This window comes from Procambarus clarkii, chromosome 58, assembly GCF_040958095.1.
Source record: "Procambarus clarkii isolate CNS0578487 chromosome 58, FALCON_Pclarkii_2.0, whole genome shotgun sequence".
Classification (NCBI taxonomy): domain Eukaryota; kingdom Metazoa; phylum Arthropoda; class Malacostraca; order Decapoda; family Cambaridae; genus Procambarus; species Procambarus clarkii.
Genome location: NC_091207.1, coordinates 12575008 through 12602569, shown reverse-complemented (window position 1 = coordinate 12602569; position 27562 = coordinate 12575008). Strand labels below are relative to the sequence as shown.

The 27562-nt window shown below is 49.0% G+C and overlaps 1 protein-coding gene across 1 annotated transcript in view; it reads right to left on the bottom strand.

The window, feature by feature from the left end:
• LOC123768029 (uncharacterized) overlaps window positions 1-27562 on the bottom strand; it is a 171746-nt gene that overhangs the window by 129206 nt on the left and 14978 nt on the right. Inside the window, exon 2 of the mRNA XM_069306731.1 lies at window positions 12761-12965. Within this exon, the coding sequence (XP_069162832.1) occupies window positions 12761-12965 (205 nt within the window). The remainder of the gene's footprint in view (window positions 1-12760; window positions 12966-27562) is intronic.

The following is a 27562-nucleotide window of genomic DNA, read 5'->3' as shown; positions in this document are numbered from 1 at the left end:
ATTCACTGGAAAGGCGAAGAGTTAGGGGCGACATGATAGAGGTTTACAAGTGGGTGAATGGACATAACAAGGGGGATATTAATAGGGTATTAAAAGTATCAACACAGGACAGAACACGAAACAATGGGTATAAATTGGATAAGTTTAGATTTAGGAAAGACTTGGGTAAATACTGGTTCAGTAACAGGGTTGTTGATTTGTGGAACCAATTGCCACGTAACGTGGTGGAGGCGGGGTCCCTCGATTGTTTCAAGCGCGGATTGGACAAGTATATGAGTGAGATTGGGTGGTTATAGAATAGGAGCTGCCTCGAATGGGCCAATAGGCCTTCTGCAGTTACCTTTGTTCTTATGTTCTTATGTTCTTATGTATGGGGTGTGGGCCGGTCTTGGAGCGAGACATGAACCCAGCGATAGGTGACGTAAATGGGAATTTCGATGTGGATTCAATATATAACTTATTTAACTTCTAAACAAAGCACAGGAACGTAGTATACCATACAAATTGAATAGATCGAATACTAATGACCCAAAGTGGATAACTAAGAATTTGAAGAACCTTATAGGTAAAAAGAGAGCTTGGTACAAAAGGATTAAAAATGGGGAGGTCACTTTAGAACAGGAATTCGTACAACTGGTTTGAAATGTTAAAAAAGAGATAAGGAAAGCAAAAAGAAACTATGAAGTTCGCATAGCAGGGCAAGCAAAGACAAATCCTAAAGTGTTTTTTCAGTTATATCGTACTAAGACTAGGGAAAGGATAGGTCCATTAAAAACTGAGACAGGTCAAATAACAGATAGTGATGAAGAGATGAGTAGTATTTTTAATAAATATTTTGTATCTGTATTCACTAAAGAGGAACTTAACAATATGCCTTCAGCCGAACAAGTCTATGTGGGTGGGGACGAGGACAGGTTGACGAGTTTAGCAGTTACCAGGGAGGATGTTCTTAAACAAATAGTAAAACTCAACCCAAACAAATCCCCAGGGCCGGATGAAGTGTTTGCAAGGGTGCTTAAAGAATGCAAAGAGGAGCTTTGTGACCCACTGTCAACCATATTTAATAAATCAATAGAGTCAGGCAGAGTGCCAGAGTTTTGGAAAGTTGCTAATGTGATACCAGTTTTTAAGAAAGGAGATAGATCACTTGCGTCTAACTATCGACCAATTAGCCTAACGTCTATTGTGGGAAAGTTACTCGAATCTATAATAGCAAATAAAATTCGTCTTCATCTTGAAAAACATAAATTAATAATTGAGTCGCAACATGGTTTTATAAATGGCCGTTCATGTTAACAAATATGTTATCTTTTTATTCTAGCATAGTTGAGGAAGTTGATAGTGGTAAGGATTGTGATGTTGTGTACCTTGACTTTAGCAAAGCTTTTGATACAGTACCACATGAAAGACTGATTAAAAAGATAGAGTTTCATGGTATTGGGGGTGCTATATTAAGCTGGATTAGGGCATGGCTATACCAAAGGAAACAGAGAGTTAGTATAAATGGAGTCAAGTCAGAGTGGGAAAATGTTGTAAGTGGAGTGCCTCAAGGCTCTGTCCTGGGACCTCTGTTGTTTATAATATATATAAATGATTTAGATTCAGGTTTGAGTAGCAACATTTGCAAATTTGCCGATGATACGAAAATCGGTAGGGAAATTAATTCGGAGGAGGACTCACTATCACTTTAAGTTTTTTTTTTTTTTTTGAGATATATACAAGAGTTGTTACATTCTTGTACAGCCACTAGTACGCGTAGCGTTTCGGGCAAGTCCTTAATCCTACGGTCCCTGGAATACGATCCCCTGTCGCGAAGAATCGTTTTTGCATCCAAGTACACATTTTACTGTTGCGTTAAACAGAGGCTACAGTTAAGGAATTGCGCCCAGTAAATCCTCCCCGGCCAGGATACGAACCCATGACATAGCGCTCGCGGAACGCCAGGCGAGTGTCTTACCACTACACCACGGAGACTGCACGGAGAGAAGTTGATCTAGATAGGGTTTTGAAATGGTCAAAGGATTGGCAGATGCAGTTTAATGCTGATAAATGTAAAGTTCTGAGGTTAGGTAATGATGATAGAGTTACAAGATACGAGCTAGATGGTGTTGAGATTGCGAAGTCGGATTGCGAAAGGGATCTGGGAGTTATGATTAGTAAGAATTTAAAACAAAAGGATCAATGCATAAATGTTCGTAATAAGGCAAATCGGACACTTGGATTTATTAATCGCAGCGTTAGTAACAAGACACCTGGTGTGGTTCTCAAGCTATATCTTGCTCTAGTTAGGCCCCATTTAGATTATGCAGTTCAGTTTTGGTCGCCATATTATAGAATGGATATAAATTCACTTGAACGTGTCCATCGTAGGATGACTAAGTTAATTCCCCAAATTATAAATCTTTCATATGAAGAAAGATTAACAAAGCTTAAGTTGCATTCACTGGAAAGGCGAAGAGTTAGGGGTGACATGATAGAGGTTTACAAGTGGGTGAATGGACATAACAAAGGGGATATTAATAGGGTATTAAAAGTATCAACACAAGTCAGAACACGAAACAATGGGTATAAATTGGATAAGTTTAGATTTAGGAAAGACTTGGGTAAAAACTGGTTCAGTAACAGGGTTGTTGATTTACATAAGAACATAAGAACAAAGGCAACTGCAGAAGGCTTATTGGCCCATACTAGGCAGCTCCTATTTATAACCACCCAATCCCACTCATATACTTGTCCAACCCGCGCTTGAAACAATCGAGGGACCCCACCTCCAGCACGTTACGCGGTAATTGGTTCCACAAATCAACAACCCTGTTACTGAACCAGTATTTACCCAAGTCTTTCCTAAATCTAAACTTATCCAATTTATACCCATTGTTTCGTGTTCTGTCTTGTGTTGGTATTTTTAAAACCCTATCAATATCCCCCCTGTTATGTCCATTCACCCACTTGTAAACCTCTATCATGTCACCCCTAACTCTTCGCCTTTCCAGTGAATGCAACTTAAGCTTTGTTAATCTTTCTTCATATGAAAGATTTCTAATTTGGGGAATTAACTTAGTCATCCTACGCTGGACACGTTCAAGTGAATTTATATCCATTCTATAATATGGCGACCAAAACTGAACTGCATAATCTAAATGGGGCCTAACTAGAGCAAGATATAGCTTGAGAACCACACCAGGTGTCTTGTTACTAACGCTGCGATTAATAAATCCAAGTGTCCGATTTGCCTTATTACGAACATTTATGCATTGATCCTTTTGTTTTAAATTCTTACTAATCATAACTCCCAGATCCCTTTCGCAATCCGACTTCGCAATCTCAACACCATCTAGCTCGTATCTTGTAACTCTATCATCATTACCTAACCTCAGAACTTTACATTTATCAGCATTAAGCTGCATCTGCCAATCCTTTGACCTTTTCAAAACCCTATCTAGATCAACTTGAAGTGATAGTGAGTCCTCCTCTGAATTAATTTCCCTACCGATTTTCGTATCATCGGCAAATTTGCAAATGTTGCTACTCAAACCTGAATCTAAATCATTTATATATATTATAAACAACAGAGGTCCCAGGACAGAGCCTTGAGGCACTCCACTTACAACATTTTCCCACTCTGACTTGATTCCATTTATACTAACTCTCTGTTTCCTTTGGTATAGCCATGCCCTAATCCAGCTTAATATAGTACCCCCAATACCATGAGACTCTATCTTTTTAATCAGTCTTTCATGTGGCACTGTATCAAAAGCTTTGCTAAAGTCAAGGTACACAACATCACAATCCTTACCACTATCAACTGCCTCAACTATGCTAGAATAAAAAGATAACAAATTTGTTAAACATGAACGGCCATTTATAAAACCATGTTGCGACTCAATTATTAATTTATGTTTTTCAAGATGAAGATGAATTTTATTTGCTATTATAGATTCGAGTAACTTTCCCACAATAGACGTTAGGCTAATTGGTCGATAGTTAGACGCAAGTGATCTATCTCCTTTCTTAAAAACTGGTATCACATTAGCAACTTTCCAAAACTCTGGCACTCTGCCTGACTCTATTGATTTATTAAATATGATTGACAGTGGGTCACAAAGCTGCTCTTTGCATTCTTTAAGCACCCTGGCAAACACTTCATCCGGCCCTGGGGATTTGTTTGGTTTGAGTTTCTTTAGTTTTTTAGTTTTTCTTTAGTAAATACAAGGATAAAATATTTATTAAAATTACTACTCATCTCTTCGTCATTATCCGTTAACTGACCTGTCTCGGTTTTCAATGGACCTATCCTTTCCCTAATCTTTGTTTGATATAATTGAAAAAAACCTTTAGGATTTGCCTTTGCTTGGCCTGCTATACGAACGTTATAGTTTCTTTTTGCTCTCCTTATCTCTTTTTTTAACATTTCTAGCCAGTTGTGCGAATTCTTGTTCTAAACAGACACAAGAACATAATAACATAAGAACAAAGGTAACTGCAGAAGGCCTATTGGCCCATGCTAGGCCTCTCCTATCTATAACCACCTAATCCCATTCATATACATGTCCTAGATGGATATACATGTGTAGATGGATAAATCTAAACTAATCCAATTTATATCCATTGTTTCGCGTTCTGTCTTGTGTTGATACTTTTAATACCCTATTATTATCCCCTTTGTTATGTCCAGTAATTCACTTGTAAACCTCTATCATGTCACCCCTAACTCTTCGCCTTTCCAATGAATGCAATTTAAGCTTTGTTAATCTTTCTTCATATGAAAGATTTCTAATTTGGGGAGTTAACTTCGTCATCCTACGCTGGACACGTTCAAGTGAATTTATATCCATTCTATAGTACGGTGCCCAAAACTGAACTGCATATTCTAATTGGGGCCTAACCAGAGCAAGATATAGCTGAAGAACAACACCAGGTGTCTTGTTACTAACACTTCGATTATTAAATCCAAGTGTTCTATTTACCTTATTGCGAACATTCATGCATTGATCTTTTGGTATTAAATTCTTACTAATCATAACTCCCAGATCCCTTTCGCAATCCGACTTCGCAATCTCAACACCATCTAGCTCGTATCTTGTAACTCTATCATCATTACCTAGCCTCAGAACTTTACATTTATCAGTATTAAACTGCATCTGTCAATCCTTTGACCATTTCATAACTCTATTTAGATCAACTTGTAGTGATAGTGAGTCTTCTTCGGTGTTAATTTCCCAACCGATTTTTGCATCGGCAAATTTGCAAATGTTGCTACTCAAACCTGAATCTAAATCATTTATATATATATTATAAACAACAGAGGTCCCTACACAGAGCCTCGAGGCACTCCACTAACAACATTATCCCATTCTGACTTAACCCCGTTTATATTAACTCTGTTTCCTTTGGTATAGCCATGCCCTAATCCAGCTTAATATAGCACCCCCAATACCATGAGCTTCTATCTTTTTAATCAGTCTTTCATGTGGCACTGTATCAAAAGCTTTGTTAAAGTCAAGGTACACAATATCACAATCCTTACCACTATCAACTGCCTCAACTATGCTGGAATAAAAATATAACAAATTTGTTAAACATGAACGCCCATTTGTTAAACCATGTTGCGACTCATTTATTAATTTATGTTTTTCAAGATGAAGACGAATTTTATTTGCAATTATCAATTCAAGTAACTTTCCCACAATAGCTGTTAGGCTAATTGGCCGATAGTTTGACACAAGTGATCTATCTCCTTTCTTAAAAATTGGTATCACATTTGCAACCTTCCATGACTCTGGCACTCTGCCTGACTCTATTGATTTCTCCAGACTTTTCCATTCTTAATCCTTTTCTACCAAGCTCTCTTTCTTCCTATAAGTTTTTTTAGATCCTTTGTAATTCATTTTGGGTCATTTGTATTTAATATATTCAATTTGTATGGTATACTACAAACCGACTGTGGGGGTATACTACAAACTACATATACTACATATGTATATACATAAACTACATATGTATAGGGGGTATACTACAAACCGACTGAGGCCGACTGTGGGGGGCCTCGTAGCCTGGTGGATAGCGCGCAGTACTCGTAATTCTGTGGCGCGGGTTCGATTCCCGCACGAGGCAGAAACAAATGGGCAAAGTTTCTTTCACCCTGAATGCCCCTGTTACCTAGCAGTAAATAGGTACCTGGGAGTTAGTCAGCTGTCACGGGCTGCTTCCTGGGGGTGGAGGCCTGGTCTAGGACCGGGCCGCGGGGACACTAAAGCCCCGAAATCATCTCAAGATAATCTCAAGAAGATACTACCTTCCTGTGCTTTGCTTAGAATATTTGTAAATAAGTTATATTTTGAATCCAAATGGAAATCCTCCTTTACATCACACATCGCAGGGTTCACGTCTTGCTCCAAGACCGGCCCTCCCCTCCCCCTATGCCCAAGACTTTCCAATCTATTTGACCCAAACAATTTCTTAGGATATTGAAATTAGCTTTGCGAAAATCTGGCACTTTAACAGAATTTACTCCTGCAGATCTATTCCTCTCTATGCTAAATCTGATTCCTTTGTGATCACTGTTCCCTAGCTCACTCCCGATTTCTGTCATTAATCTGTGTTTCCCTGTTAGTTAACACTAAATCTAAAATATTATTTTCCCTCGTTGGTTCCTTAATGTGTTGCGTAAGAAAACAATAGTCCATTAATTCTATGAAATCTTCTGCTTTGTTATTCCCTGTTTTTTTAATCCAGTTTATTCCACTAAAATTAAAGTCACTCATGACATAAACACTATTAGATCTAGATGCTCTAGATATTTCATCCCATAGATGCTTTGCTTCCATTCTGTCTAAATTTGGTGGCCTATATATAACTTCTATTATAAGATTATTTGCTTTTTCGTTTAATTCTATCCAAATAATTTCTGTCTGTGGCTCAGTTTGATTCCCTCTTTGAGACTACATTGCGAATTGTCCCTAACATATATGGCTACTCCCCCTCCTCGTCTAATATATCGATCTGTCTATCTGTGTGAAATAGTTTAAATCTATTTATTTGATATTCAGCTAATAGTTCCTACTTTCTACATTCATCCACGTTTCTGTAAGTGCAATAATATACATTTTTTCTGTACAGACAAGTGCATTAATTCGTTTATTTTGTTTCTTAAACTTCTACTATTAGTGTAATATACCCTAAGTGTATTGTTATTTTGAGGCCCTTCTCTTTCCCTGATCATTTTGCCAATTTCTTTCTCCCACAAACACATACATTTATTACCTCCTTCCTCCATATCAATTCCCATACCACTATCTACTAACAGTTTAAACCCAAACAAACGTCTCCAATCACTGGTTCCAACAAGTTCGCAAGAGCAACAACACCAGCCTTCGATAGATGCACCCCATCCCGAGCATACATTTCATTTCTTCAATAGAAGTGTTCCCAGTTATCTATGAAAGATATTGCATTTGATTTGCAATATCTTTCCAGCCGGCAATTGACACCAAGTGCCCTCGACATCCATTCATTTCCCAATCCCTTTCTTGGAAGAATGCCACATATGATCAGGATTACTCCCTTGCTCCTAACTAATTCTATGGCTGTTTGATACCTCTGAATCAGTTCCTCACTCCAATCTCGACCAACATCATTTCATCCGGTGCTAATACAAATAATGGGATTGTTCTTATTTCCAGCCATAATATTATTCATGTTGTTTATAATATCACCAATTCCAGCCCGGGATAGCAAACCCTAAACCTGTTCCCCTATCTCTAGCACAAAAGGTTCTGTCTAAGTACCTCACCTGGGAATCTCCAACAACCAAAATTCTCTTTGGTACCTCCTTAACTTTCTGAACACCTTGAGGGGCCTTCGCTTCATTGATTTCCTTTTCCAGTGAACTGCAGGCTCACCACAGCACTCGTCTTCCAACACGGCAAATGAATTTGAAGTCCTTAGAGCGTTTGTAGGTGGCCATGTCAAGGTCCTCTTACGACCCCTGTCCTTTACGACTTTCCACAACGAGGTCTTTTTAATATTGGTCTCCTCCTTCGTTTCTTCTCGATGTTGTTTCAGCTGTCGTACGTCCTCTCGTAGGGAATCCATCTCTGCTCTCAGAATTCCAACTAGATTCATCAGTTCCTTCACTAATCCTTCCATTATTGCTATAATAATGTTACTACAATCGGAGTTCCAGCTAACACAACCTCTCACTGTAACTGCGCCTGATTTTATTCTGCATTTCATTCCATATCGTTCACTCCAGTACGTTGTTATTTTACTGTGTAGACTTGGGACCTGGCCTTCCAGTATTTTCCATGTGTATATTATTTGATATCTTTCTCGTCTTCTTTCTAGTGAGTGCATTTGGAGAGCTTTGAGACGCTCTCAATAATTAAGGTGCTTTATTGCGTCTATGTATGCAAAAATGCAAAGATTTTTATGATGTTTGATATTAGTGCTATTCGGTCTGTAATTTTGTGAATCCACTTTACTGCCTCCTTTGTGGAGTGGCGCAATCTCTGATGCTTTATGTGTGTCAGGAATAACACCAATTTCTAGGCTCAGTCTCCAAATAATGTATTGAGCCTCCTTTTTTTTTTAATTTTTGATGAATATTGAATTTGAGGAGTGTGGAGCTGGAAGGCAGAGGACGGGGCCATGCTGTATACAACCACTACAAAGTTCAGCGAGGGTAATGGAGGCGTCTGAGATAAGAATCACATTGTGTCCTCATGCAATGTTTTCTTCATTTCTTTGTTGTCACCTGTGAAAATTCCATCACCCTTGCTCAAGGGCTCATTACTAGATGCAGTTCTGCTCTGAACTTTGCACACAAGAAATATATTGAGTTCCTCTCGATTTCACTGAAGGTCTTTTGCTCTCTCTCTCTCTCTCTCTGCCTCTACTAGATTCTGTACGACTCTTGCAGCTTCTATTTCTTTATGTAATCTTTGCTGTGGAAAGGGAAAATGTGGGCCACTCAGTAGCTCAGAAATTGGATTCCACCTTCAACAGAAACAGAGTGCCGTTCCGTCTACAGAAACAGAGTGCCGTTCCGTCTACAGAAACAGAGTGCCGTTCCGTCTACAGAAACAGAGTGCCGTTCCGTCTACAGAAACAGAGTGCGGTTCCGTCTACAGAAACAGAGTGCCGTTCCGTCTACAGAAACAGAGTGCCGTTCCGTCTACAGAAACAGAGTGCCGTTCCGTCTACAGAAACAGAGTGCCGTTCCGTCTACAGAAACAGAGTGCCGTTCCGTCTACAGAAACAGAGTGCCGTTCCGTCTACAGAAACAGAGTGCGGTTCTCGTTATAATTTGCGACTTTTTCTCACATTCCATACTGCAGGAAGGGTAACCAGCAGTCCCCGGGTCTGTCTCCTCCTCCCCACCTTTCATTTCTCTCTCTCCCCTCTATTACACTCATTTTCCCCTCTCCACCAGTCTTTCCCCCCTCTGTCCTTCCCTCTCTTCAATCACCCCGCCTCATTCCTCTTCTTCATCCTTCTCTCCCTATCTCTGGCTTCTGTCTGTCTCATGCTCAATCAGTCTCTCTTCCATTCTGTCTGTCTGTCATTTTGTTGGCTCCCTATAAAAATATAATACTGAACCATTGGCGTGTGGGTAGTCTGTCAGTAGGAGAAGCGTAGGCAGTGTGAGAATACAAAAAAATAGTAATAGTAACCTATTTGCTTCGAGAAAGGGGGTGGGGCTTGTGAAGGCCTTGAAGCTTTCATGGTGGGAGGATTACCTGGTTTATGCTACTACGGAAAAGGTATGAATAGCAGAAATTTTATGTTCATTTTCCCGAGGTCACTGAATAATGGTGTATATTACTATAAGAAAAAATTGCTTTGAAATTTGATTTTTTCAATTTATTTAGCTGTTTACTCGCCGGGCAGTGCCATGATCACGAGTGAGGGGGGGGGGGGCAGAATGTGCCGCTGTTTACTCGCCGGGCAGTGCCATGATCACGAGTGAGGGGGGGGGGCAGAATGTGCCCCTGGCACGCTGTTCCCTCTTGAAATGTAGCGACCCCGACCATCGTATGTCCGTCCTATACCCCAGACTCTTCCCCTAGCAAAGTTTAGTAAAGGCAGCTCCAAGCATCTGCCCTCCAACCCTGGACAGACAGATAGTCATTTTGTCTTATAGATATATATTAGCATATAACTTGAGCGTATGTCTAGTGCCAAAGTGTCTATTGTTTAGAGACACTGGCTTATGTTTTAATTATTCAGCTCTTCTACCCAGTTTATTTATCTGAGGAATTGGTTAATTAGTTCCTAATTAATAAGCTCAATAATAACGTTGATTTTGTTGAAGTCTGCTGCTGTGGGCAGTGAGGCAGCGCACAGGTCTTGTGTCTACACTGTTCCGAACATCGATTACGTTGTGATATGAGTAATGTGTTTGGGATTAATTATGTTCCTTATTGTTGTTCGTGAAAATCACCTCTTGGTGTTTTTTCCTTTCGTGTTGGTTTCTACTATTTGAGAGTTTATGGCAAATCTGGTACACATTCGTAAGTTGTCATTTATGCTTGACGGTTCATTTCGGCCACTTCCTGGGACTCTCTCTCTGATATATAACTCCCATACCCCACACCATTCACCCTGCAAAGTTCACTGAGGCTAGCCCCAGGCATCTACCCCCCAACCTTAGACAGACAGATAGTCATTTGTCACTTTTCCCACCATTTTAGGGGCCGTAAGTAGAAGCCAACAAGCACAGCGATGTTTGGGACTAATGAGTGAGGTTTTTCTAATCAATGTTATAATTTCGACAATCACCACATTTAGGATTTCTAATTTTGGTTATCAAAATTTCCACCATATCATTTGTGGTGTTGAGCAGCTCGGTGCAGATGAGTGTGTCTTTGATGTACAGGCTGACCCCACCCTGTAGTCTGTGTTTCCTCTCACATCTGAAAAACTCAATTCTAGTAGCCATATCTCAGTTATTGTAGTGGCAGTCAGTCAAGGGTCAAGGTTTGTCAGCTTCAGTCAAGGGTCAAGGTTTGTCAGCTTCAGTCAAGGGTCAAAACAAACACCCACAAGACCGCAATGTTTGTCTCACAGAGGAGACCAATAAGATGGTCATTATTTATTTTTTGCGTGTTTTGGTATATAGTATGTTAGTAAATACTTACGAGTTCAGTGTTTTCTTCAGCCTGATTTCAGCCTCGGCCACCACAGCGCAATTTCATAGTCTCCGAAGGCTGCAGGATGCCTACTACTACTGCTACTACGATTTCAGTGTGTTTGTAGCAGTTTTTTCTTTGTGTTAATGTGTGTGGATGAGGTGGAGTGTGCTTGGGTGCTTGTGTCCTGGCTGGCAATGGACTGTGGTTGTGGCATAGCTCCCACACTTCCAGTCATGCCTCTTATTTTCTCATCCTCTTGCTTTAACAATCTCCGTGGTATGAGCTTTGGCTCCTTCCTTACTGGCATTGCTGATGTTTATTGGGGTTTGTTCTCCTGGCTCTTGTGACATGAAATGTTGGACAGACTCTTGCATATTACTCGCTATTATTGGATGAGCCCTTACCCAGTGCTGGGGGGGGAAAGTATGCAGTTTTGGGAATTATATTTACTGTACTTAGAATATTTCTGCATTCTTTGGAGTGATCATATCTACATATTCCGTTAATTCTCCCCAATAGCCAGATTCTTAATACCTTACAGGTTCTAAGTCTGTGATTGCTCTTTCTCTTCTTCTTTCCATACACTATTGACTCTTTGATTGTAATTATGGGTAGGGATTCTAATGGATCTCCAGGGCGCATGGCGTACATGTTATGCCCCCAATTACCCCACTGGTGGCACCCAGGGCACATACTTGCCATACCCTAGATACCCCCACTGGTGGCACCCAGGGCACATACTTGCCATACCCTAGATACCCCCACTGGTGACGCCCAGAGCGCGTGCCATAGTTGCCATGCAATAGATACCCGACGGGTGGGAAATATAGAACACATTGAGAGCTAGGCAAGGAGACAGTTGCTGAGACTAGGCTTGCAGCTCACTAGGAAAGGTTGTACAGCCTGGATAGTATCGTGGCGCGAGGACACGCAACAAGGGAGGTGATAAGACGAGCACTTGGAGGCTGTGACGTGAGAGAGAGAGAGAACAGACCCGAGCCTTTGTTAACCCCTAACTATAGTAGAAACCCCCCAGCATCCTTGGACCCTCCGAGCTGAGGTAAGCGGTCCAGAAGACCTGTCTTAACTAGCGTGTCAGACAAGCAGGAGACACGCACAGCGTTAACACACTGCTTCATTGCCAGCCCGGTAACCTAAGGTCTCCTAACCTCAAGAAACTGTCGTGTTAAAGTGTCCTTATCCTAACCTACCACACGACCCAAAACAGAAAACGGGACAGTATGTCAATGTCGCGAGCAGCCGCCATATTCTAGTACGACGATGTTTGGCCTTAGGTGGAGAATACGTCAAAATGCGACGTTCTATTAGGCGGACCGCTTGTCATAACACGCAATATAAGTAAGAAAACAATAAGACACAATTATTATTGTATTTCTTAAAATAAATACCCCCTTCCCTCCCCCTCCCCTTCCCCTCTTCTTCCCCTCCCCTCCCCCTCCCCTCCCCCTCCCCTCCCCTCCCCTTCCCTTCGATATCCTGACGTAGCGTTTAAACGGGGGGAGAGACGCAGACAGAGAGGGGAAGAAACGCAGACAGAGAGGGACAGAGAAGCAGACAGAGAGGGACAGAGAAGCAGACAGAGAGGGGAAGGAGGTTGTACTCACTTGCGCCGCCGTAACTTCCTGGTTCTGGTCCTGACTCTGATGTTCCTGGAGGCGTTGATGAGGGTGTCGTCCTTATACCAGAGGACCTGCGGGAGGGGGGCGCCCTGCACCGTGCACTCCAGCGTCAGGTTGTAGTTCTCTACCACCGAGTCGTCCTGCAGCCCGCTCACACCCAGCGCCTCGCCTGCAACACACACAACACTGTCTTAGTCACAACACAACCTCCCCACCACACCCAGCACCACACCCACAACACCCAGCACCTCACCCACAACACCCAGCACCTCCCAACCACACCCAGCACCTCACCCACAACACCACAACCCCCCACCACACCCAGCACTTCACCCAGAACCTCACCCACAACACCACAACCTCCCCACCACACCCAGCACCTCACCCACCACACCACAACCTCCCCACCACACCCAGCACCTCACCCACCACACCACAACCTCCCCCACCACACCCAGCACCTCACCCACAACACCACAACCTCCCCACCACACCCAGCACCTCACCCACCACACCACAACCTCCCCCACCACACCCAGCGCCTCCCCACCACACCCAGCGCCTCCCCACCACACCCAGCACCTCCCCACCACACCCAGCGCCTCCCCACCACACCCAGCGCCTCCCCACCACACCCAGCACCTCCCCACCACACCCAGCACCTCACCCACAACACCACAACCCCCCACCACACCCAGCACCTCACCCACCACACCACAACCTCCCCACCACACCCAGCACCTCACCCACAACACCACAACCCCCCCCCACCACACCCAGCACCTCACCCACAACACCACAACCTCCCCACCACACCCAGCACCTCACCCACCACACCACAACCTCCCCCACCACACCCAGCACCTCACCCACAACACCACAACCCCCCCCCACCACACCCAGCACCTCACCCACAACACCACAACCCCCCCCCCACCACACCCAGCACCTCACCCACCACACCACAACCTCCCCCACCACACCCAGCACCTCACCCACAACACCACAACCCCCCCCCACCACACCCAGCACCTCACCCACCACACCACAACCTCCCCCACCACACCCAACACCTCACCCACAACACCACAACCTCCCCACCACACCCAGCACCTCACCCACAACACCACAACCCCCCCCCCACCACACCCAGCACCTCACCCACCACACCACAACCTCCCCACCACACCCAACACCTCACCCACAACACCACAACCCCCCCCACCACACCCAGCACCTCACCCACAACACCACAACCCCCCCCCCCCCCCCCACCACACCCAGCACCTCACCCACAACACCACAACCCCCCCCCCACCACACCCAGCACCTCACCCACAACACCACAACCTCCCACCACACCCAGCACCTCACCAACAACACCACAACCCCCCCACCACACCCAGCACCTCACCCACAACACCACAACCTCCCCACCACACCCAGCACATCACCCACAACACCACAACCTCCCCACCACACCCAGCACCTCACCCACAACACCACAACCCCCCACCACACCCAGCACCTCACCCACAACACCACAACCCCCCCCACCACACCCAGCACCTCACCCACAACACCACAACCTCCCCACCACACCCAGCACCTCACCCACAACACCACAACCCCCCCCCCACACCCAGCACCTCACCCACAACACCACAACCCCCCCCCCACCACACCCAGCACCTCACCCACAACACCACAACCCCCCCCCACACCCAGCACCTCACCCACCACACCACAACCCCCCACCACACCCAGCACCTCACCCACAACACCACAACCTCCCCACAACACCCAGCACCTCACCCACAACACCACAACCTCCCCACCACACCCAGCACCTCACCCACAACACCATAACCCCCCACCACACCCAGCACCTCACCCACCACACCACAACCTCCCCACCACACCCAGCACCTCACCCACAACACCACAACCCCCGCCCACCACACCCAGCACCTCACCCACAACACCACAACCCCCCACCACACCCAGCACCTCACCCACAACACCACAACCTCCCCACCACACCCAGCACCTCACCCACAACACCACAACCCCCCACCACACCTAGCACCTCACCCACAACACCACAACCCCCCACCACACCCAGCACCACACCCAGCACCTCACCCACAACACCACAACCCCCCACCACACCCAGCACCACACCCAGCACCTCACCCACAACACCACAACCTCCCCCCCCACAACACCCAGCACCTCGCCCACAACACCACAACCTCCCACCACACCCAGCACCTCACCCACAACACCACAACCCCCCCACCACACCCAGCACCTCCCCCACAACACCACAACCCCCCCCCCCACCACACCCAGCACCTCACCCACAACACCACAACCTCCCCACCACACCCAGCACCTCACCCACAACACCACAACCTCCCCACCACACCCAGCACCTCACCCACAACACCACAACCTCCCCACCACACCCAGCACCTCACCCACAACACCACAACCCCCCCACCACACCCAGCACCTCACCCACAACACCACAACCCCCACCACACCCAGCACCTCACCCACAACACCACAACCTCCCCACCACACCCAGCACCTCACCCACAACACCACAACCCCCCCCCCACCACACCCAGCACCTCACCCACAACACCACAACCTCCCCACCACACCCAGCACCTCACCCACAACACCACACCCTCCCCACCACACCCAGCACCTCACCCACAACACCACAACCTCCCCACAACACCCAGCACCTCCCCACCACACCACAACCTCCCCACCACACCACAACCTCCCCACCACACCACAACCTCCCCACCACACCCAGCACCTCACCCACAACACCACACCCTCCCCACCACACCCAGCACCTCACCCACAACACCACAACCTCCCCACCACACCCAGCACCTCCCCACCACACCACAACCTCCCCACAACACCCAGCACCTCACCCACAACACCACAACCTCCCCACCACACCCAGCACCTCACCCACAACACCACAACCTCCCCACCACACCCAGCACCTCCCCACCACACCCAGCACCTCCCCACCACACCACAACCTCCCCACCACACCCAGCACCTCACCCACCACACCACAACCTCCCCACCACACCCAGCACCTCCCCACCACACCACAACCTCCCCCACCACACCCAGCACCTCCCCACCACACCACAACCTCCCCACCACACCCAGCACCTCACCCACAACACCACAACCTCCCCACAACACCCAGCACCTCCCCACAACACCACAACCTCCCCACCACACCACAACCTCCCCACCACACCACAACCTCCCCACCACACCCAGCACCTCACCCACAACACCACAACCTCCCCACAACACCCAGCACCTCCCCACCACACCACAACCTCCACACAACACCCAACACCTCACCCACAACACCACAACCTCCCCACAACACCCAGCACCTCACCCACAACACCACAACCTCCCCACCACACCCAGCACCTCCCCACCACACCCAGCACCTCACCCACAACACCACAACCTCCCCACCACACCCAACACCTCACCCACCACACCACAACCTCCCCACCACACCCAGCACCTCCCCACCACACCACAACCTCCCCACCACACCCAGCACCTCACCCACAACAACACAACCTCCCCACCACACCCAGCACCTCCCCACCACACCACAACCTCCCCACCACACCACAACCTCCCCACCACACCCAGCACCTCACCCACAACACCACAACCTCCCCACCACACCCAGCACCTCCCCACAACACTACAACCTCCCCACCACACCACAACCTCCCCACCACACCCAGCACCTCACCCACAACACCACAACCTCCCCATAACACCACAACCTCCCCCACCACACCCAGCACCTCACCCACCACACCACAACCTCCCCACCACACCACAACCTCCCCACAACACCACAACCTCCCCACCACACCCTGCACCTCACCACAACACCACAACCCCCTACCACACCCAGCACCTCACCCACAACACCACAACCTCCCCACCACACCCTGCACCTCCCCACAACACCACAACCCCCTACCACACCAAGCACCTCACCCACAACACCACAACCTCCCCACCACACCCAGCACCTCACCCACCACACCACAACCTCCCCACCACACCCTGCACCTCCCCACAACACCACAACCTCCCCACCACACCACAACCTCCCCACAACACCACAACCTCCCCACAACACCACAACCTCCCCACCACACCCTGCACCTCCCCACAACACCACAACCTCCCCACCACACCCAGCACCTCCCCACCACACCACAACCTCCCCACAACACCACAACCTCCCCACCACACCCAGCACCTCCCCACAACACCACAACCTCCCCACCACACCCAGCACCTCCCCACAACACCACAACCTCCCCACCACACCCAGCACCTCCCCACAACACCACAACCTCCCCACCACACCCAGCACCTCCCCACAACACCCAGCACCTCCCCACAACACCACAACCTCCCCACCACACCCAGCACCTCCCCACAACACCACAACCTCCCCACCACACCCAGCGCCTCCCCACAACACCCAGCACCTCACCCACCACACCACAACCTCCCCACAACACCCAGCACCTCACCCACCACACCACATCCTCCCCACCACACCCAGCACCTCCCCACAATACCACAACCTCCCCACCACACCCAGCACCTCCCCACAACACCACAACCTCCCCACCACACCCAGCACCTCCCCACAACACCCAGCACCTCACCCACAACACCACAACCTCCCCACCACACCCAGCACCTCCCCACAACACCCAGCACCTCACCCACAACACCACAACCTCCCCACAACACCCAGCACCTCACACACAACACCACAACCTCCCCACCACACCCAGCACCTCCCCACAACACCCAGCACCTCCCCACAACACCACAACCTCCCCACCACACCCAGCACCTCACCCACAACACCACAACCTCCTACCACACCCAGCACCTCACCCACAACACCACAACCTCCCCCACCACACCCAGCACCTCCCCACAACACCACAACCTCCCCACCACACCCAGCACCTCACCCACAACACCACAACCTCCTACCATACCCAGCACCTCACCCACAACACCACAACCTCCTACCACACCCAGCACCTCACCCACAACACCACAACCTCCCCACCACACCCTGCACCTCACCCACCACACCACAACCTCCCCACCACACCCAGCACCTCACCCACCACACCACAACCCCCCACCACACCCAGCACCTCCCCACCACACCACAACCTCCCCCACCACACCCAGCACCTCCCCACAACACCACAACCTCCCCACCACACCCAGCACCTCACCCACAACACCACAACCTCCTACCACACCCAGCACCTCACCCACAACACCACAACCTCCTACCACACCCAGCACCTCACCCACAACACCACAACCTCCCCACCACACCCTGCACCTCACCCACCACACCACAACCTCCCCACCACACCCAGCACCTCACTCACCACACCACAACCCCCCACCACACCCAGCACCTCACCCACAACACTCTGGCCGGGACCATGTGGCCAGGCAGCAAGAGAAGTGTCTGGAGCTGTTGTTGTTGTTGTTGTTGAAGCTGCAGCTACTTGGAACAAAATAGCTGGAAATTCAATTTGTTAATGCAAACGGAAACAGTGAAGTGGAATCGTAACATATTTAGAATAGCGTGTGTTGGTATTACATGCAAAAAATGGCACTGTTTAAAAAAAAAAAGGATGTTTTTACCTGTCACAGGTGCGGCATCTATATAGTAGGTATATAAAAACATGCACGTTTTTGAATGGAAAGTTGTGTCAAAATTTCGAAGCAATCGTTTAAGAACTTTCGAAGATTACAGCGTGTGTTGCTCTTACGTCCAACAGATGGCGCTGTTTAAAAAAAAAACATGTTTTTTTTTCCTCTCACAGGTGAGGCCTGTATATAGTAGGTATATAGTATGTATATAGTATATATATATATATATATATATATATATATATATATATATATATATATATATATATATATATATATATATATATAAGCCAAGTTTTCATGAATCAATTGTTTTTCGACTACCTAACCTACCTAACCTAACCTAACCTAACTTTTTCGGCTACCTAACCTAACCTAACCTATAAAGATAGGTTAGGTGGGGTTGGTTAGGTTCGGTCATATATCTACGTTAATTTTAATTCCAATAAAAAAAATTGACCTCATACATAATGAAATGGGTAGCTTTATCATTTCATAAGAAAAAAATTTGAGAAAATATATTAATTCAGGAAAACTTGGCTAATTAGGCAAATCGGGCCTTGCATAGTAGGCTGAGTACGACGTTCTGGCTACTAGGTACGACATATATATATATATATATATATATATATATGTCGTACCTAATAGCCAGAACGCACTTCTCAGCCAACTATGCATGGACCAATTTGCCTAATAAGCCAAGTTTTCATGAATTAATTGTTTTTCGACTACCTAACCTACCTAACCTAACCTAACCTAACTTTTTCGGCTCCCTAACCTAACCTAACCTATAGAGATAGGTTAGGTTAGGTTAGGTAGGGTTGGTTAGGTTCGGTCATATATCTACGTTAATTTTAACTCCAATAAAAAAAAATTGACCTCATACATAATGAAATGGGTAGCTTTATCATTTCATAAGAAAAAAATTGAAGAAAATATATTAATTCATGAAAACTTGGCTTATTAGGCAAATCGGGCCTTGCATAGTAGGCTGAGAAGTGCGTTCTGGCTACTAGGTACGACATATATATATATATATATATATATATATATATATATATATATATATATATATATATATATATATATATATATATATATATATAATGATCTTGTAATTTATACGTAATAAAATATGTATTGTCAACTTGCGGCGGTGTTGTTTTTCCTTTGTTTTACCCAGACGGTCCAAAAGAGCCAGTGACAGGCCAGTGACGGTGCTCCTGGTGACCTCTGACCTCCCGGCTCCTCCACCTTCTGTGCCTCTATTTACTCTGAATGTTGGGTCAGCTCGCTCTCTCTCTCTCTCTCTCTCTCTCTCTCTCTCTCTCTCTCTCTCTCTCTCTCTCTCTCTCTCTCTCTCTCTCTCTCTCTCTCTCTCTCTCTCTCTCTCTCTCTCTGTCTCTCTCTCTCTCTCTCTCTCTCTCTCTCTGTCTCTCTCTCTCTCTCTCTCTCTCTCTCTCTCTCTCTCTCTCTCTCTCTCTCTCTCTCTCTCTCTCTCTCTCTCTCTCTCTCTAGCCCATTCCATAATTCCAGCTATTTCGAATTACTTAACCTATTATAGGTATAGGTTAACTAATAATTATAATTACGAAGCAATAAGATGCTTATCTTAACATACTAAGGAGGTTAGGTAAGGTCGGTGTTTTCTATGAAGCTTTACAAGGTAAACTAGTATGTTAAGTGTGTCACATATGCACATATTTAATAAGTCAATAATGACTGTAAGAAAGTGGGAGAACGGGTTGACATACTATATAGATGTCACGTCTGTGACGGTAAAAAAAAAACATGCTTTTTCAGAATAACTGTGTTTTTCATGTGACGGAAATCTTCGAAACCTCTTTACAGATTTTCAAATTTTGACACAACCTTGCAATCGAATAGGCGCGTCTTTTTATATATCTACCATATACATGGCTCACCTGTGACAGGAAAAAAACATGCTTTTATTTAAAAAAAAGTCCCATCTGTTGGACGTAAGAGCAACACACGCTGTAATCTCCGAAAGTTCTTCATTGGTTGTTTTGAAATTTTGACGCATCGTTGCATTCAAATAGGCGCGTCTTTTCATATACCTACAATATAGATGCCACACCTGTGACAGGTAAAAACATGCGGTTCTGAAAAACAGCGCCATCTGTTGCACATAATAGCAACATGCACGCTATACTAAATATGTCACAAATTACATTTTAATGTTTCCGATTGCATTGATAAATTTTATTTTCAAAGATTTTGATTTGTTTTATTTTTTATTGAATTATTTTGTGCGAATTGCATTGGAATTGAGCTGTGTTGTTTACCATACCGTTCATTTCGTGTGTATAGTTTATTTTTTTATCTTTTCATGTTTTCATTTAATTTTTTAACTGTTTTCTTATATTTCAGTGATGGGAACATCAGATCGCTTGATGTTCCCAATTTTCTGATGGGAACATCAGACCATTTGGGAAGGCATCGGACGAGGGAGTGGGGAATGGTGGGGAGGACGAGGGGACAAGGGAGGGGGTAATGGTGGGGAAGGACGAGCCGACGGGGAAGTTTGGGATGGTGAGGACGAAGGGATGGGGGAATGGAGAATGATGGGGAGGACAAAGGGACAGGGGGAGTGGGGCATGGTGGGAAGGCAGAAGGGATGGTGGAGTGGGGAATGGTGGAGAGGCTGAGGAGACGGGTGAGGGGAGGGGGAAATGGTGGGGAGGACATGGGGACAGGGAAGGTTGCTGTGGCTCACCATCACACATGCGTTGCTGAGCCAGCCAGCTCCACAAGCCCACCGCCAGCTCACCAGCCAGCTCCGGTGGCTGGTGAGAGAACCAGGTGGCTGGGGAGAGAGCCAGATGGCTGGGGAGAGAACCAGGTGGCTGGGGAGAGAGCTAGGTGGCTGGGGAGGGAGTCAGGTGGCTGGGGAGAGAGTCAGGTGGCTGGGAAGGGAGTCAGGTGGCTGGGGAGAGAGTCAGGTGGCTGGTAAAAGAGCCAGGTGGCTAGGGAGAGAGTCAGGTGGCAAGGGAGAGAATCAGGTGGCTGGGGAGAGAACCAGATGACTGGGGAGAGAGCCAGGTGGCTGGTGAGAGAGCCAGGTGGCTGGGGAGAGAATCAGGTGGCTGGTGAGAGAATCAGGTGGCTGGGGAGAGAGCCAGGTGGCTAGGGAGAGAACCAGGTGACTAGGGAGAGAACCAGGTGGCTGGTGAGAGAGCCAAGTGGCTGGTGAGAGAACCAGGTGGCTGGGGAGAGAGCCAAGTGGCTGGTGAGAGAACCAGGTGGCTGGGGAGAGAGCCAGGTGGCTGGGGAGAGAATCAGGGGACTGGGGAGAGAACCAGGTGGCTGGGGAGAGAATCAGGGGACTGGGGAGAGAACCAGGTGGCTGGGGAGAGAATCAGGTGGCTGGGGAGAGAGCCAGGTGGCTGGTGAGAGAACCAGGTGGCTGGGGAGAGAGCAAGGTGGCTGGGGAGAGAGCCAGGTGGCTGGGGAGAGAGCCAGGTGGCTGGTGAGAGAGCCAGGTGGCTGGGGAGAGAACCAGGTGGCTGGGGAGAGAGCCAGGTGGCTGGGGAGAGAGCCAGGTGGCTGGGAAGAGAGCCAGGTGGCTGCGGAGAGAGCCAGGTGGCTGGGGAGAGAACCAGGTGGCGGGGGAGAGAGCCAGGTGGCTGGGGAGAGAATCAGGGGACTGGGGAGAGAACCAGGTGGCTGGGGAGAGAATCAGGTGGCTGGGGAGAGAATCAGGTGGTTGGTGAGAGAGCCAGGTGGCTGCGGAGAGAACCAGGTGGCTGGTGAGAGAACCAGGTGGCTGGGGAGAGAGCAAGGTGGCTGGGGAGAAAGCCAGGTGGCTGGGGAGAGAGCCAGGTGGCTGGTGAGAGAGCCAGGTGGCTGGGGAGAGAACCAGGTGGCTGGGGAGAGAACCAGGTGGCTGGGGAGAGAACCAGGTGGCTGGGGAGAGAATTAGGTGGCTGGGGAGAGAGCCAGGTGGCTGAGGAGAGAGCCAGGTGGCTGGTGAGAGAGCCAGGTGGCTGGGGAGAGAGCCAGGTGGCTGGGGAGAGAATCAAGTGGCTGGTGAGAGAGCCAGGTGGCTGGTGAGAGAATTAGGTGGCTGGGGAGAGAACCAGGTGGCTGGGGAGAGAGCCAGGTGGCTGGGGAGAGAACCAGGTGGCTGGGGAGAGAACCAGGTGGCTGGGGAGAGAGCCAGGTAGCTGGGGAGAGAGCCAGGTGGCTGGGGAGAGAACTAGGTGGCTTGGGAGAGAACCAGGTGGCTGAGGAGAGAATCAGGTGGCTGGGGAGAGAACCAGGTGGCTGGTGAGATAATTAGGTAGCTGGGGAGAGAATTAGGTGGCTAGGGAGGAAACCAGGTGGCGGGGGAGAGAGCCAGGTGGCTGGTGAGAGAATTAGGTGGCTGGGGAGAGAGCCAGGTGGCTGGGGAGAGATCCAGGTGGCTGGTGAGAGAGCCAGGTGGCTGGGGAGAGAGCCAGGTGGCTGGGGAGAGAATCAGGTGGCTGGTGAGAGAGCCAGGTGGCTGGGGAGAGAATTAGATGGCTGGAGAGAGAGTCTGGTGGCTGGTGGCTGGGGAGAGAACCAGGTGGCAGGGGAGAGAGCCAAGTGGCTGGGGAGAGAACCAGGTGGCTGGGGAGAGAGCCAAGTGGCTGGGGAGAGAACCAGGTGGCTGGGGAGAGAGCCAAGTGGCTGGGGAGAGAACCAGGTGGCTGGGGAGAGAGCCAGGTGGCTGGGGAGAGAATCAGGTGGCTGGGGAGAGAATCAGGTGGCTGGGGAGAGACGTATGTGGCTGGGGAGAGAGCCAGGTGGCTGGGAAGAGAACCAGGTGACTGGGGAGAGAACCAGGAGGCTGGGGAGAGAACCAGGTGGCTGGGGAGAGAGTCAGGTGGCTGGGGAGAGAGCCAGGTGGCTGGGGAGAGAACCAGGTGACTGGGGAGAGAACCAGGAGGCTGGGGAGAGAACCAGGTGGCTGGGGAGAGAGTCAGGTGGCTGGGGAGAGAGCCAGGTGGCTGGTGAGAGAATCAGGTGGCTGGGGAGAGAACCAGGTGGCTGGGGAGAGAATCAGGTGGCTGGGGAGAGAACCAGGTGACTGGGGAGAGAAGTAAGTGGCTGGGGAGAGAGCCAGGTGGGTGGGAAGAGAACCAGGTGGCTGGGGAGAGAGCCAGGCGGCTGGGAAGAGAGCCAGGTGGCTGGGGAGAGACAGCCAGGTGGCTGGGGAGAGAGTCAGGCGGCTGGTAAGAGAGCCAAGTGGCTGGGGAGAGAACCAGGTGGCTGGGGAGAGAGCCAAGTGGCTGGGGAGAGAACCAGGTGGCTGGGGAGAGAGCCAGGTGGCTGGGGAGAGAATCAGGTGGCTGGGGAGAGAATCAGGTGGCTGGGGAGAGAAGTATGTGGCTGGGGAGAGAGCCAGGTGGCTGGGAAGAGAACCAGGTGACTGGGGAGAGAACCAGGAGGCTGGGGAGAGAACCAGGTGGCTGGGGAGAGAGTCAGGTGGCTGGGGAGAGAGCCAGGTGGCTGGGGAGAGAACCAGGTGACTGGTGAGAGAATCAGGTGGCTGGGGAGAGAACCAGGTGGCTGGGGAGAGAATCAGGTGGCTGGGGAGAGAACCAGGTGACTGGGGAGAGAAGTAAGTGGCTGGGGAGAGAGCCAGGTGGCTGGGAAGAGAACCAGGTGGCTGGGGAGAGAGCCAGGCGGCTGGGGAGAGAGCCAGGTGGCTGGGGAGAGACAGCCAGGTGGCTGGGGAGAGAGTCAGGTGGCTGGTAAGAGAGCCATGTGGCTGGGGAGAGAGCCAGGTGGCTGGGGAGAGAGCCATGTGGCTGGGGATGATTGGGAAGTTGGAGAGAGCACGGCATTACATCATTCCCAGCCGGCCTGGTATTGACTTTCAGTGACCCTGATTGACCTCAACCACCTGTGACGTCATTATTAACTAGCCAGCACCGACACTTGCAGGGGGATAAAGCCCTGGCTTTATGTCAGTTACTGCATTGTGTGCTGCATAAAGCCAGGCCAGGGGGGGGGGGGGTAGCGTGCAGGGGAGAGTAGGACATGCTGGTGTAGGTTAAGCCAGGCCAGGGGGAGGAGGGAGGGGGGTTGCGTGCTTTCCTCTACGGCACATGTTATAGACGGACGTCATATGCTTCAGAAGTCAGTTTTTCTATTCCTTGTGTAGGATTTGTATTACTTAGAACATTTTCCCATTGAATGTTTGTAAGTTCTCTGTTTATTTTCTCCCAGTCTATCCTTTTATTATTAAAGTTTAATTTACTGGGAGGTTTTCTTCCTATTGGGGAGTGTTGTACATGCTGCTATGGCGGTGTGTCCACTCACAACATGAGTGGCGCTGCCCAATACTGTCACTATGGCGGTGTGTCCACTCACAACATGAGTGGCGCTGCCCAATACTGTCACTATGGCGGTGTGTGCACTCACAACATGAGTGGCGCTGCCCAATACTGTCACTATGGCGGTGTGTCCACTCACAGGATGAGTGGCGCTGCCCAATACTGTCACTATGGCGGTGTGTTCACTCACAGGATGAGTGGCGCTGCCCAATACTGTCACTATGGCGGTGTGTCCACTCACAACATGAGTGGCGCTGCCCAATACTGTCACTATGGCGGTGTGTCCACTCACAGGATGAGTGGCGCTGCCCAATACTGTCACTATGGCGGTGTGTCCACTCAAAGGATGAGTGGCGCTGCCCAATACTGTCACTATGGCGGTGTGTTCACTCACAGGATGAGTGGCGCTGCCCAATACTGTCACTATGGCGGTGTGTCCACTCACAGAATGAGTGGCGCTGCCCAATACTGTCACTATGGCGGTGTGGCCACTCACAGGATGAGTGGCGCTGCCCAATACTGTCACTATGGCGGTGTGCCCACTCACAGAATGAGTGGCGCTGCCCAATACTGTCACTATGGCGGTGTGTCCACTCACAGGATGAGTGGCGCTGCCCAATACTGTCACTATGGCGGTGTGTCCACTCACAGAATGAGTGGCGCTGCCCAATACTGTCACTATGGCGGTGTGGCCACTCACAGAATGAGTGGCGCTGCCCAATACTGTCACTATGGCGGTGTGTCCACTCACAGGATGAGTGGCGCTGCCCAATACTGTCACTATGGCGGTGTGGCCACTCACAGAATGAGTGGCGCTGCCCAATACTGTCACTATGGCGGTGTGTCCACTCACAGAATGAGTGGCGCTGCCCAATACTGTCACTATGGCGGTGTGGCCACTCACAGGATGAGTGGCGCTGCCCAATACTGTCACTATGGTGGTGTGTCCACTCACAGAATGAGTGGCGGTGCCCAATAAACTCGCCCCTCGGGGCAAACTTTAAAAATAAAATAAAATAAAATAAAAGATGCATACTCTGCAATTTCAAAAGTTAGAACATCATTCAGAAACCTAAGTAAGGAGGCATTTGGATTCGGCCACTAGCCGGCAGGGGGTGCGGAGATGCCCACCTGTCCTGCAGTAGTTGGCCAGTATACTTGGTGGTTGGTGGACGCTGGTCGTGTTGTTGACGTGGCTTCTGTGATAGGGGGACCCCTGCCCCCCGTTTTGCGGGCTCATTCGGTGCGCCTGGAATTTACTGGACGGGCCGATTACCCAGCCGTGACGTTAGTAATGTGTGATGTGCTGCGTGCCTTCGTGGCGGCGATCTATGGTGTGGAATTGGTGTCTTCGCATCAGGCTATTGTGAAGTTTGCATATGGGGACGACTAAATGGAGTTTCTCCAGAGTTACGAGGGGCGGTTCTTGCCCCTGCCGGACGCTGCTGGTTACGGTGATCATCGTGGACCAGAGTGGAGCCATCACCTTTGTCAGCGTGCGTGATGCGCCCCTTGAATTACCAGAGACGTTGCTGCGGCAGCACTTCGGGCAGTTTGGTGCTGTCTTGAGTGTGAGGCTCAATATGGTTTCCTCAGGGGAAGCATAGGAGTGTCCGGACTAGTATCCGCACTCTGGGGATGCGGCTACAGTCGGATATCCCGTCCTCGGTGCGGCTCATGTGGTATTACTGACGGGTATATTATACCCGTCAGCCTCGCACGTGTTTTCTTTGTGGTTTGTGAGGCCACCTAGCTACTGCCTGCCCGGCGGCTGTCGTCTCCCCAGTGACACCTGCGGGAAATGCACCTTACGACACTGGAAGACAGAAGAATAAGGGGAGACATGATCACTACCTACAAAATCCTCAGGGGAATTGACAGGGTAGACAAGGATAAACTATTCAACACTGGTGGTACGCGAACAAGGGGACACAGGTGGAAATTGAGTACCCACATGAACCACAGAGACGTTAGAAAGAACTTTTTCAGTGTCAGAGTAGTTAACAGGTGGAATGCATTAGGAAGTGATGTGGTGGAGGCTGACTCCATACACAGTTTCAAGTGTAGATATGATAGAGAGTCCTGTTGATTGACAGTTAAGAGGCGGGACCAAAGAGCCAGAGCTCAACCCCCACAAGCACAACTAGGTGAGTACACACTGATGGTGTCAGCAAGGCCTGTTACCTAGCAGTAAAATAGGTACCTGGGTGTTAGTCAGCTGTCACGGGCTGCTTCCTGAGGGTGGAGGCCTGGTCGAGGACCGGGCCGCGGGGACACTAAAGCCCCGAAATCATCTCAAGATAACCTCTCAAGATAAGGCGGATAGTCCGCCTGCTATCACCCATCCCTCCCCCCCTCCCCCCCACACACACCCTTCCCTTCTACCAGGGCCAAATATAGAGCTGTTGAGCCCCTAGGCTCTGAGAAGCTGTAGGGGCCCCATTTGGCAGCTGGTGACAGAGAATAAGATTGTGTAACAAGTGAACTAGGCGGGAACGGCCGCCAAGATACACAAACAATCCTCGGCTGGCTTTGTTATGAATGATGTCCTCAAAGGTGCAGGCTTGCCACTTTCTCCTCTCACACACCACACAGTCTTGTCTCTAGGATGCTTCCAGCTCCAGTATTGTGAGCCGCGTAAACAACCATTCCCCTCAGCAGTGTG